This window comes from Eulemur rufifrons, chromosome 6 (assembly GCF_041146395.1).
Source record: "Eulemur rufifrons isolate Redbay chromosome 6, OSU_ERuf_1, whole genome shotgun sequence".
Taxonomy (NCBI): domain Eukaryota; kingdom Metazoa; phylum Chordata; class Mammalia; order Primates; family Lemuridae; genus Eulemur; species Eulemur rufifrons.
Genome location: NC_090988.1, coordinates 30,097,161 through 30,110,113, shown reverse-complemented (window position 1 = coordinate 30,110,113; position 12,953 = coordinate 30,097,161). Strand labels below are relative to the sequence as shown.

The window sequence follows — 12,953 nt, the reverse complement described above, 5'->3', positions numbered from 1 at the left end:
AACTTAATAGTAGAGTCAAGCAAAATTGACAATGAGTATTTTCAAAATCAAAAAACATTTTATTTATATAATCTTTTGCCTATGGCTTGTAGATTTTATCTAATTTTATGACACACATTGCTACATAGTGGTACACTGAACACATAGCAGGTGTGCAATAAATACTTATTAAACTGAAGTGAACTGACAAGCAACGTTAATTAAACCATTCCTAACAATCAAACCAGCTATTGCTTTTCAGCTTTTTGGTGACCCGAAGGTATACGGAATCGTATTCAAATTGGTTAGATCCTTGGAAGAAATAGTAGTGCCCTGAAAATGAAAACAAATTAAATCATTTAATTCTCCTCTGAGAATTAAACATAAACATAAAAACATAGATCTGTTTTTATACCTTATCTAGATTAGATGAGACGTGACTTGAGAATATAAATGTTGGGGACCCTTGGCTGTGTATCTTGCCCCCAGATATCCACCTACTATAAGTCATACTCCAGGTGGAGAACTCAAGAGAGAGGATACTGGGCTTGAGTAGGGAACACAGGGACCTTGATAGAGAAAAAAAGACACTGGGGGAAAAATAAAAACAAAAAAATCTTGGCCCAGTGACCAATTGCTTAGGCTGACCTTGCTGGAAGACACACAACAGCCACTCAAGCTTCTGTCCTTCTGCCCTCAGGCCCAGTCCATGAGGGCCTATGGGGGCAGAAGGGGCTGAAAGAAAGGTCCGTGACACAAGGTACAGGAAAGGATGAGCCTCCAGACTCGCCTGAGTCCCGGCTGCCATGTGCACATTTGCACATACTATGCAGCTGATGTGACAAAGGAAATTCCAGAGACTCGGCACATGGGAAACAGTGGCCATCACATTCCCTGTACCTGCCAGACCACCCCAGGAATGCACCATCAGTGCCCCCAGCCCTGCTTTTTCTAGCCTGCCTTTCTGGAGCCAAGCACAATGTGCATTTTCCCTCGGTGGCCCTACGGAGAACTACAGAGTCCTGTCCCTTTCCAACATGGAACCCCATTTTCTGACCTTGTTGAAAAATGGGATTTCCAGTGTCTTCACGGTTTCCTAATCTACTTACTGTTTTTAGAATAGAAGACCGCATCAACTTTAGGCCCAATTCCTGGGAAGTGCTTGGTAATAAATTTGGGATAACCAGGATCCATGGACTGTCTCCTCTCATCATACCTGAGCAAATAAACAACCAGCAGGAAGTCGGTCAGAAAACAGATTTCATGACATGAACCATGAACCCGCCTTCTTCTCTCCTGAAGGGCGATGAAGAAAATGAAGAAGAAAACCAAGGACTAAACAGTTCACTGATTCTGATTTCCTGGAGGATTCAAAACCTATGCTTCCTGACTCCGGGTAAGCCTTTTCCCCACCACCCACAATGCTTCCACCAGTGCTTCGTCCTGCCTTACAGAACCTGGCATTGAAGGGGATTTGGTACATCTCCACTGAGCAATTATTTAGCTGCCTGTCATTGCCCTCTTTTTGAAGTTTTCCACAGAGACAAAAACAACTATTTCACCCCAGAAGATAACAAACGGGCCAATGGTTTTAAAAGCCAGGGAGCCAAAGGGTTTTAAACATATATGTCAGAGACAAATTGAAAATAAACTCTTTTACTTCCAGGCTATATAAGCAGGTCCCAGTTTCTCCCCTAAATTCTCTTTCACTGGCAAGTGAAAAAAAAAAAAGAGTTGTGTTTCTCTCTAGACTTCCAAGTGGCGATGAAATCTACTTATCTTATTTTTATTCAGTTTAGTTCTCCAAGTATTTATTGCTCGCTCAGCAGTGGCCTAATAAGGGAAAGGAAAATCTTGGGCCACAGAGAAGCAGAAAACAAAATAGAGCCACTGGTCAGAGTTGATATATTAATGTTAATAATGATTAGTTATGACAAACTACGTTTATGTGTGAGCTCTTCAGAAAGTCTTATTTGCTAAAATAAAAAATTCTGTGTCTCAAACAGGAGTAAGAGTTGGTGGATGAATTCAAGTCATAAGTATATGGTATCCAATTGGAATTAGATGTTGAATTTTAAACGTTTAAGGAAAAAAGTAGTGGTTATAATATAACCTTCACAACACATTCTATTATGCCTCATGTCAGCCATACAAGCAATATGGGCAATGACTGGTTTGCTCAGAAGAGGGTATAGAGGATCCTGTCCTTCAAAATGTAGGTATTTGAGGCAAGAGACAGACACTCAGCTGAGCTCCTGTCCTCACTGGACTACCTGATTTCCTGTTAGAGAAGAACTTGCAGACTGTCTCCTGTCACTCAAAGAATGGTCTCCTCATTTTGTCTTTTGGTCCAGTGATTATGATTATGGAAAGGAGTCTGGAAATTCATACACCCTCCAAACTGACTGTAGACTACACACTAGGTCTCATACATCTATCACATTATTTTTCAGTGTGTTTCCACTATGATTAATAACATGACATTTTATTTAAAGAGTTCATATATATATATATACACACAAACACACACACATATAAAAAATGTAGTCTGGCCGGGCGCGGTGGCTCACGCCTGTAATCCTAGCACTCTGGGAGGCCGAGGCGGGTGGATTGCTCAAGGTCAGGAGTTCGAGACCAGCCTGAGCGAGACCCCGTCTCTACTAAAAATAGAAAGACATTATATGGACACCTAAAAAAATCTATATAGAAAAAATTAGCCGGGCATAGTGGCGCATGCCTGTAGTCCCAGCTACTCGGGAGGCTGAGGCAGTAGGATCGCTTGAGCCCAGGAGTTTGAGGTTGCTGTGAGCTAAGCTGACGCCACGGCACTCACTCTAGCCTGGGCAACAAAGTGAGACTCTGTCTCAACAAAAAAAAAAAAAAAAAAAAAAAAAAAAAAATGTAGTCTGTCATATATCAGAAACCAACAGTACAGAGAAAAAAATAAGTTGACAGTAACTATTTCAGTCCTGTATTCTCTTGTTCCCTCTCTCAGGAAGGTGAAGGATCTTTGGAACTTGCACTGAAAAACTACCTTCTGGAAAATCCCATTCCTTGCCTGTTTCACAAATCAATTAGGGGTCAAATTACCAACCATTAAAGCTCACCTCCAATATTGGTCATCTACAAAGAAGTAGGTCTTATGAAGATATGGGTTAAAAACAGCTGCATCAATTTTTTTCACAGAGTCAGGGAAACCCAGAGAATGTATGCTCTTCGGATAATTTGGCTGTTGTCTTAAACTGCTAAGTAGCCAGTACTTGTCATCTGCAAAGACAAAGAAAAAGGGTACATTGGAATTGTACAGAAAAAGTAATAAAAATACTGACTTACTACAAATAATACTGTTCCTTTCCCACAGTTCTAAAATGTATTGCTTGCTGTTCCTACACATGGTCTATCTCCTATGGTTCCATATTTTTTCACAGGTGTTACCATCTTATATTTTACAAACTCTTCCCAAAAGTTATATGCATTACCAAGGTATTTAGGCTATTTTAGCTTGCAGTTCAGAGCCACCATTAATAAAATCCAGAGAATTTTATTTTGGTCATTGTCTACTCAAAGTAGTAATAGTTCTCTTCCTTGAAGTAGACTCAATGGCGAAACTATACATTGGAATTACCTTTAAAAAGAAAAACTTGATTTCTGGCTTCAATTTCATAAGCAGCTTGAATGCCAGATGGCAAGGTTGGCCATAAGGAAGAAATCAAACTAACACTTGTCTCTGGTCTCTCAGGAACCTTCCACCAGAAGAATCTGACATAAAACACATTTAACACATGTTAAAAATCACAGTAGACTAAAGAATCATGGAATGTGATTAGGAAGGACGGGTAAAAAGACTCATTGTTTCTTTCCATTGTCCTCACATTCTGTTCCACTGATGTCTGTGTAGGAGCCCACAAGGAAAAGATCTTAATCAACGTTTTCATCATTAACAAAGCCTTTAACAGGCAACTTGGAAATACCCTGGAGCTTGGAATCTGAGGATCTAAGGTTCTAATCTGGCCCTACAATCCATTCACCAGTTGTGTAACCCAAAAGAAGTCATCTGACCTCAAATGTCTCAGTTTCATAATCTCAAAAATGGAGAATATTTATCCTACTTAGCAAATATTAATCTTCCCACTGCCCCTCACCTTCATCATTATCTGCTTCAATCCGTATTCCATGACAAAAACCATAAGTCATCCTGGAATTGTCTATAATCAAGAAATCAAGGCCAGGTGCAGTGGCTCATGCCTGTAATCCTAGCACTCTGGAAGGCCAAGGCGGGAGGACAGCTTGAGCTCTGGAGTTCGAGACCAGCCTGGGCAAGACCAAGACCCCATTCTTACTAAAAATAGAAAAATTAGCTGGGCATGGTGGCACAGTCCTAGCTACTGGGGAGGCTCAGGGAAGAGGATTGCTTGAGTCCAGGAGTTTGAGGTTGCTGTGAGTTAGGCTGACACCATGGCACTCTAGCTCGGGCAACAGAACAAGACTGTGTCAAAAAAAAAAAGAAAAAAAAGAAAGAAAAGAAAAAAGAAAAAAGAAATCAAGTCTTTTATAGAAGTACTTTTTTACAGCCTTAGTTCCAGACTTTACCATTTTTTATCTGTGATTAAAATAAACTGGCTTCTCTGCTTCCTGTCTTCTAATTCCCCAACCGAGATTTCTACTGAAAACCCATCTTTACGCACCAGTTTTCTAGTTAAAACACAAATTTAATCATACTACTCTCCTGCTTCAAAATCTTCAGATCTCTCCATTGCCTACAGAATCAAGTCCAAGTTCCTACTTACAAGTTTTATCGACTTCCTTTTCCATGATTGGAAAACTATTCTCTGACAAAAAAAAATCTAAGGATGGAGCCTTCGATATTGGTTAGATTTGAAAATGATCCTACCTGTCTTTAAAGAAAAAGATTTTATCTCCCACTGTAGTGACAGCATCAAAATTCAAGTTGGGGTCACAGATAGCTGATTTAGGATTGTCAGGATTTGGCACTGGTTGGTGTTCTTCTGGGCCTCCTGAAAATACATTTCAAGAAGCATTAGAAAAAAATCTGCATTTTAGTTCATAAGAGGAAGAACTAATTTTTAAAACACTCAATTTTCTTAATGAAAACTGCATCAAAATCAATTTAAGTTATCTATAGCATTCACAGGAAGCATATAGTAAGTTTTTTTTTTTTTTTTTTGGTCATATGGTTGCAATATCATGGAGGAGAAAATTATGATCACTTTTATTTTCCTTTTTCAGTTAGATTATTTTTTCCATGAGCCTTCTTTAAGAGGACAATGCTATCTTAGATAACAAGAACACCAGACTTGAGGACTGAGGTTCTGCCTCTGACTCTGACATTAACATACTAGGTCTCTTGTCCTCATCTGTAAATGAAGACAATATCTGTGCTTCCTACTTCACAGGGTTCTCATGAAGCTGAAAAGAAAATATATATATTAAAATTTTATCCAAATGTAGATATTATTAGACTATTCATAGGCGTGTCTTCATATGGCAAAATGATAAAGAAATTCAACTTACCGTAGAGGGACTGAATGCCGCGTATGTCGTCAGCAGAGAGGCGAAATGTGTTGAGGTCAAGATAACCATAAGTGGGGAACATTATGGCCTTTGGGTCTTTGGAATGGCCGAGACCCAAGGAATGGCCAAGCTCGTGAACAGCAACAAGGAACAAGTTTGTGCCTAGGAGGAAGCCAACCAAAAGGGGTAAAGCAGTGAATCCGTTGTCATCCTGTGGACAGTAACACAGCATCTGACACAGTGAAAAAGAAACCTCTGGACACACTTTGCTTATTTTCTCACCCTCTTCAACAGGATTTCTCAACTTTAGCACTATTGATGTTACAGGCCAGAGGATTCTTAGTTTCCAGGGCTGTCCCGTGCATTATAGATGTTTAGAAATCTCTGGATTTACCACAAAATGCAAGTAGCAAATCCCCCTTTAGTTTTGACAACCAAAAGATGTCTCCAGACATTGTTAAATGTCCCCTTGTGGGTAAAATTGCCTCTGGTTAAGGAGCATTGCACTAATAGACAAAGGAAATATATTCTGTTGTGAAAATTCCTGTAATAATTCATGGCTGTGTTCAACAGTTTTCATTGCTTCTAAATCATTTTCAACTCCATGACTCCATTGTGTTTTTACTCTTGATCAGGCTTGAGTAGATACAGAAAAGTCTTTAGTAATCCTCCTTTCCTAAACCCAAATATAAGGCTACCATTAAGTTTCAGGTACTGAGAAATGTAACACATTATGTCTAATTCTTACACAACTGACAGAAAGCCACCATGCTCTTCATTTACAGACAAGGAAATAGCATCAGTAAGGTTAATTGACCAAATCAAGAATTTAAGCCAAGATTCAAATCCAAATTTCTTGTCTCTAAAGCTCATGCTTTTACTGCACATGATTCTAAATTAGAGTACACACTTTATAATTTAGACGTGTTTATACTACCAAATTATAGTCATGCTTGTTAATTTTTTTTCTGTATGTCCTAGAGAATGCACCTTTGCAAGTAAGAGAGGGGAGAAGGGTGTATCTCTTCTCCCAAATTTCCCAATTCACAGATTTATAAACTCCTGAAATATTTTTTTATCCTAGTCTGATGCCTTCATTTTTTTCTTTCTTTTTCTAAGACAAAACTGTAGCTCAGATGAACTGACTTGTCCAGAGTCATATACCACTCAGCTACAGAGCCTGACCTTCAAGTACTCTCTAGTACCCAAGTTTAGTCCTGCAACTAACTCAGAAATATTTTCATTTCTTCTCTTAAATATTAATAGAAAAAAGAAGCAAGAGCTCACTCTCTATACTCTGCATAAGATTGAGAAGCGTAAACAAAGCTTTTACAATTTGACTTAAACCTAAATTTATCTTATTCTGAATTCCCATAATACTCCTACAAACCACCCCCATTGGTCCTCATCCCAAAATTATGGATTTCTGTTTGTGTTCTGTCTCCCACTAGATTGTGTGCTCAAGGGTAATATTGTGTCCTTTTCACTTTCCATTCAAGCACCCCATCACCCAAAATCATAATAGAAACTCAGCAAACATTGACTGGGTTCATTTAATTTACTGGGTCAAAAAATCAGACTGAGAATGAGCATTCTAAGTTAGAATTTCTCTGAATAACTTTTTGAAAGCATGGAATCAAGCCAGTTAAAAAATAAGGCAACACGGACAAATAGAAAGCATACACTGGGCTAGGAAATGCATGTTCCTGCCCAGCTTTTTGCAAACTAGCCACTAACGTCTTGGTCTTTTCTAAGGTCCAGTAGAATTCCAAAACATTCTTTGAGGCTAACCAGCACAAGTCTCTCATTTCAGATGAAGAGATTGCAATCCCCAAATAAACTCAGATAAAATTTAGACACATTTAACATGTCTGGCTAAGGATTTGCAGTTCAGCAAGTACCTAATCCTACATAATCTGTCTTTTGACAATACAAAAGTCCTCTTCTCATCAAAAATTTTATAAGCCTTAGGCTATGTGTCAGACTAAAACAAATAGCCCTTCTGGTGGACATAGTTTCTATAAAAATATTGCTATCGAATGCACGCAATATCAGCCAGAGAGAGGGGGATGCTGAGTAGAGAATATCCTTGATGATTTTCTCCCTACTTACTTTCCACGTGAGGGAGTCATACAATACAGAATTTCCAATAGAAAGATTAGGAAGGCTTCTGACATGATGATTGGAATTTTTCCCATGCTATTCCCCAAATAACAGGAGAGCTTAACCTCATCCCAACTGTCTGAGGGGGATGGTGAGTTAGAGTCCCTCTGCAAATGCATCCAAGGTATTAAATGATCAGTTGTGCATTATGAAAGATGACATGACCATATAATCTTGCGTTTCTCTATACAGATCTCTAGGTTCTCCATAGTCTTATCATTCTGTGTCACTATGAATCTAAGATATTGTCAGCATATTATGAATCATAAAGATTACAATCTTATCCTACAGTTTTTGGCACACATAGAATTAGTAACTGTGTTTGCTTTTGAGTTTATGGATTTCACTATCAAAAAATTATCACCTAAATAACAGCTTTTACCTTTTCATACAATTGTTCTCAAAGTTCCTCTAAATGTATGCCAATGAATTGATTCATTGCTCGTAGAATCCTCAAAGATTCTTAGAGCCAATCTTTAAGACAATCTAGTCCAATACCCTCAACTTATAGCAAGTGAAATTGAGACCCACACAAAGTATTAAATTTGATTTAGAGGCAAAATTATGACCAGGACAAGTTTTTCCATCATGTAATCATTTTTCAGATACAGTGCATATATAATTTAGATAAAGTCAGGATATAATGTAATTTAGAATTTGTTAGGGGTTTTGTTATTTTAGTTTTTTGTTTGCTTGTGTTTTTTTTTTTTTTTTTTGTTTTGTTTTTTGTTTGTTTTGTTTTTTGCCTACCTCTGGAATTTTTAGTCCAGATTTCGGCCTCATCAAAATGTGTGTCTCCTCCAATACCAGCTCCAGGTCCAAAGGCGTGGGCTATGACTCCACCTCTGCCGTCAAAAGCACTATAGTCTCCATGAGCTTTTAAAAAAGGAAAGATAATTAGTTTGTCAATACATCCTACAGATCATGCCAAATGACACAGATGAAGTCCGAGTTCCCTACCTCCGCGTGCAAAAAGTATCATAATGTCAGCTTCTCCTGTGTTAATCTTTCTGAATTTCAGGGGGGTCACATTACTCCATACTTGGAAAGCTTTCTGGATCGCATAATCAATATCCTCACGCCTCATGTCAGGAGTGTAATTATTGATTCTTTATCAGCAAAGAGAGAGAAAAACATATGAAACCATGAGTTAATTTTGTCTTAGCACAATATTCATTTTTGCTAGCACCACTGGTAGAGATATCTTTAGATAAGAAAAACTGGCTTCATTAAGTATAGAAGCAATCTTCCTTGGACAGCTTCCTCCTTAACTAAAATCTAACTTAATTTCTTCTACTTCGGACTTACAGGTCATCCCTGTAAAGCTTATGCCTTTGGCTCCTGCTCCCAGACTTTTGCATTTATCCATCGTGACTAATCTATGAACATTCTTCTGTCTCTTATTTATAGTACGTCCAGCTTCACTCTTCTTTTAGTCACATCTTTTCTACTCTGGTCTGGTCTGGCAAGCCAAACAGCTCTTTCTTGAGTGAGCAATCCTCCCTTCTAGAGATAATGAATTTTAATACAGAGATAGCGTTAACAATTGAGGGAGGCTACTTAGCTACTTCCAGATTAAGGGCTATATCTAAATGGTTCCGGTTAGAAGTCAGACCTATGGGAAAGTGGAAAAATACATGGCAACATACACCTATATTACCTGTAGGTGATGTAACGTTTCTTCCACACTGGCCTCCCTGGCATGGTGCTGAAATGATGAACGTCGGGCACTCCACATCGCGGTGTGTGCATCATCTCCAGAGTAGATGTGTCCAGTTGCCCGGTCACTTGGAGCCCCAAGAACTGCTGCATTTCACGGATTTTTGCCTCCATGAAGTTTCTATTGAGTTTCATTTTTGGCATTGTCTCCATCTCAAGGCCATAAAATTTTTCTAAGTACGTCTGGAAAAAAATACATTCAGTAATGCATGCCTATAGATGGAAAAGTTTCTCCTGGGAGCTCCCTGTGTATGACTCAACCGCACATTAATGCTTTTGAACCAGGAATCTTGGACATCTTAATCACAGGTTAGATTATTGTTGTTTGGACAATTAATTATAATGAGGAAAAAAATCTTAATTTGTCTGTCCTATGAAAGACATGACGTAAATTATTAGCAAAAATTTTCCTGGAAGTTCAGTGTAAATACCTTTATGTTTCTACTTCTTCAAACTTGTTTCTACTCTCTAAAAGCTATTTCGGGCCTGGCATGGTGGCTCACACCTGTGATCCCTGTGCTTTGGGAGGGTGAGGTGGGAGGATCACCTGAGCCCAGGGGTTTGAGACTGCAGTGAACTTTGATCACGACACTGCACTCTAGCCTGGGCAATAGAGTGAAACCCTGTCTCTAAACAAATAAAAATAAACAAATAAATAAATATTTTTAAAAGTTTGGGATAAAAATTTCTTGCTTAAAAACCCAAAACTAAACACAATGGGTAACTATGATAAATTCAATGTTAAAATAATCTTAGAAAATAAAGAGATCAAACTTTTTTAATTAGCTAGAAGAAATTCAGGATTGAAAAAATATCTTGTTTTTTAAAAACATACTGCAAAGAAATATCTGGGATGAGGGAGGGTAATGGGAATATGCTTAAATTATTATGGCAGCCTGAAGTGGTTAAACTGGCCAAGCCAGATCATTAACAGAAATTAAATGTTTAATGTAAAATGCTATAGCAGAAATGAACTCCAATTATAGTGAACTGAAATTCCTTGGCCAAAGATTTTTAGTAAAAGAAACAAATTCACTTGCCATTTTATAACCCTTCTTCAAAACCAGTATCTCTTTTTTTACATTCTTCTTTGGCAAAGACAAATTTAACTCCAAAAACAAATAGCCTCCAAGATCAGTTTCCAACTAGTACTTTTTCAAAAGAAAAATCAAACTGACCAATGCAATGAATCTTAAAGACAAAAATCAGGCTAGATAAATACTATAGTGTCTATACTTACTTCAGCAAATACCAAATCATTTTCTTCCAGGCTTGTGTTGCTGCTCAGGGGAAGAGCTGCAGAAGCAGTGACCTGCAAGACCAGTATCAATAGAAGAAACTTCATTATAGATGCCTCCTGAATGGTTTAACTCAACTTACTCTGTGCCTTTGCAGCACAAGTTCCTTAAATGTCCCTCTTTATATAGCCCTTAGGCCAGGCTCTGTAATATGAAATCCTACGAGTGACTCACAGTTGATATCATCCTTTTATTTATCTCAAAACCACGCAAACAAAAGCAAGACCTTATTCAACCAACAGTGGGTCAATTAGCATCTAACCCATCACTCATTTAGGCAATTCAGAGGATATTTCTTCAAAATGATAAACAAGCCCCAAGTTCCACCTACCCCACAAAATAAGCCCTTGTAAAAGAAATACCAAGGGCTTAATATAGAAAGAGATCTTTAAATATATTTTTAGGAAGCTTAGTATTCTCAATTTTCATTATAATACTTCCCTTGTGTTCATTATAGATGAAATCAGTTTTTTTAAGTAAATAAAAAAGATTAGATAAATAAAATCCTTTTGCTAGAATTGATGAATGTTCTCTAAGCCGAATCTAGTTCCCCAGAGAACTGGGATGTAGAGACTTCATATTCAGCAAGGAAAAAGTTCATGGCATTGTGCTGCTTCAGTGTTTGTTCTATGTGTTGTACAGGCTCGCATCTTGATTCTATAACTTGACATCTAAGTACCTGGATAGAAAGATTCCAGAGGCAAACTTTCCCTGCTTCTCAAATTGTCTAGAGTTAGCAGCATGAGGGTTAGCACTTCTCAACTTTGAGAGAGAGGAAAAGTTTGCCTCTGGAATCTGTATCTCTCTGTCAACTCAGCTTCCTTCCCCCTTGATCTAATCGTCCCATTTCTGCAGACTCTGCCTCTTAGTCGATAGAGAATGTTTAAAGACAGAAAACATTTAAGAGTCAAGGGATACAATTCCAAAGGTAGAATTGCAAGCAGCGGCGCTGCCGTGTGAGGAGGGGTTCTCCTCCACACCGGTTCCAATCACACCACGCGTTAGCTGCCTCCTGATTCTATATGATCAGGCTGGTGGATGGGGTGGGCGGCAAATATGAGTGTGTTATGCTCTAACCCACCTCCCTGGCCTGGGAAACAGAGTCAGCTGGCTGCTTGAGGGGGGCTTGAAGGAAAGGAGAAAACTATAAGAAAAAAAAAGTTAGTAATTTAAAAATTGTCTTGCCTCACTCTTGAGAACTGTGCAGATTCTTTCTGATTTGTTTTCCTCTTTCTAGGCATTGATTCGTTTTCTCTCCGAGTCTGTCTAACCTATAGATACAGTTGGTCATTCCTTTGTGTGAATGTCGCTTTTTAATGATACAAAATTCAACAGACTTGCTTTCTGTGATTGAAAGAGTGTCTGTGAAATCCAGATCTCTTGGTTTTATGTGTGTCTTCCAGAAACGTTTTATCAATCCCCTAGTGAGATGCCACATCGGACCAGGTGGAACTCGTATCATGGATCATCTACCGATAACTGGGGTAGAATACGGGCTACTTCATGCATTCTCAGTGGGGGTTATGTCACCCCCAAATGGATGAAAATTGGTCATCAGGGACAAAAAAATATTTTTCAAGTATAAAGTACAGATATTCATACAGCGCATAAACAGATGTGTGGTATATCTCTGATATTTTATGGGGGAAATGTCTAAAATGTCTAAAACACTTCCTTATAGGGGGCAGTTAATACTAAGAGAAATATTGAGAGCCCCTGTTCTGGGTATTACAAAGGAAAAACAGTCAACATTTATGGAAAGGCTTGAGCAGCTGCCAGCAGTTTCATGAATGGTCTTATTTAATCCTCACCATAGTCATTTATGGATGAGGAAACTGAACTTAAATACCTTGCCCAAAGCCACACAGCTAGTAGGTAGCATAGCTGAGGTTTGAGGCCAAGTCTGTTTCCAAAGCCTTCCTCTTTCCATCAAACCAGGCTGCAAAGTCAAAGTCAGTTCAGAGACACCTGAGTCATTATCTCTACCCTCAGGTATTTACTTTGTTGTTGGAGAGCAAGAACAGGAAAATAAACTGTTCACTGACAGCACGTATGAATATGTCATCACATTGTCTCTACTTGAGGACGTACGTGGTGGCAGCCCATCACTGTTTCCTGCTGCATTTTATGTCTTAGCTTATAGTTGTTTGAAAGGAAACCAATTGCTGGGGGAGAAAAGAAACAAGAAAAAGGAACCACACCATCTTTACCTTCCCTGTTTCCTCCCTCGGCCTCCCTTCTCTGGGCTGCACCCAGTGTGAC

The 12,953-nt window shown here is 38.6% G+C and overlaps 1 protein-coding gene across 1 annotated transcript; it reads right to left on the bottom strand.

Annotated features, from left to right (window-relative positions):
* Window positions 1-211: 211 nt before the first annotated feature.
* Window positions 212-10,738, bottom strand: MMP12 (matrix metallopeptidase 12). Its single transcript, XM_069469009.1, has 10 exons — window positions 10,634-10,738; window positions 9,335-9,576; window positions 8,635-8,783; window positions 8,425-8,550; window positions 5,512-5,673; window positions 4,871-4,994; window positions 3,605-3,738; window positions 3,087-3,246; window positions 1,089-1,195; window positions 212-312 (listed from the first exon to the last, which is right to left on the bottom strand). The coding sequence occupies exons 1-10, from the start codon at window positions 10,736-10,738 to the stop codon at window positions 212-214; spliced, it is 1,410 nt and encodes a 469-aa protein (XP_069325110.1).
* Between the last annotated feature and the right edge of the window lie 2,215 nt (window positions 10,739-12,953).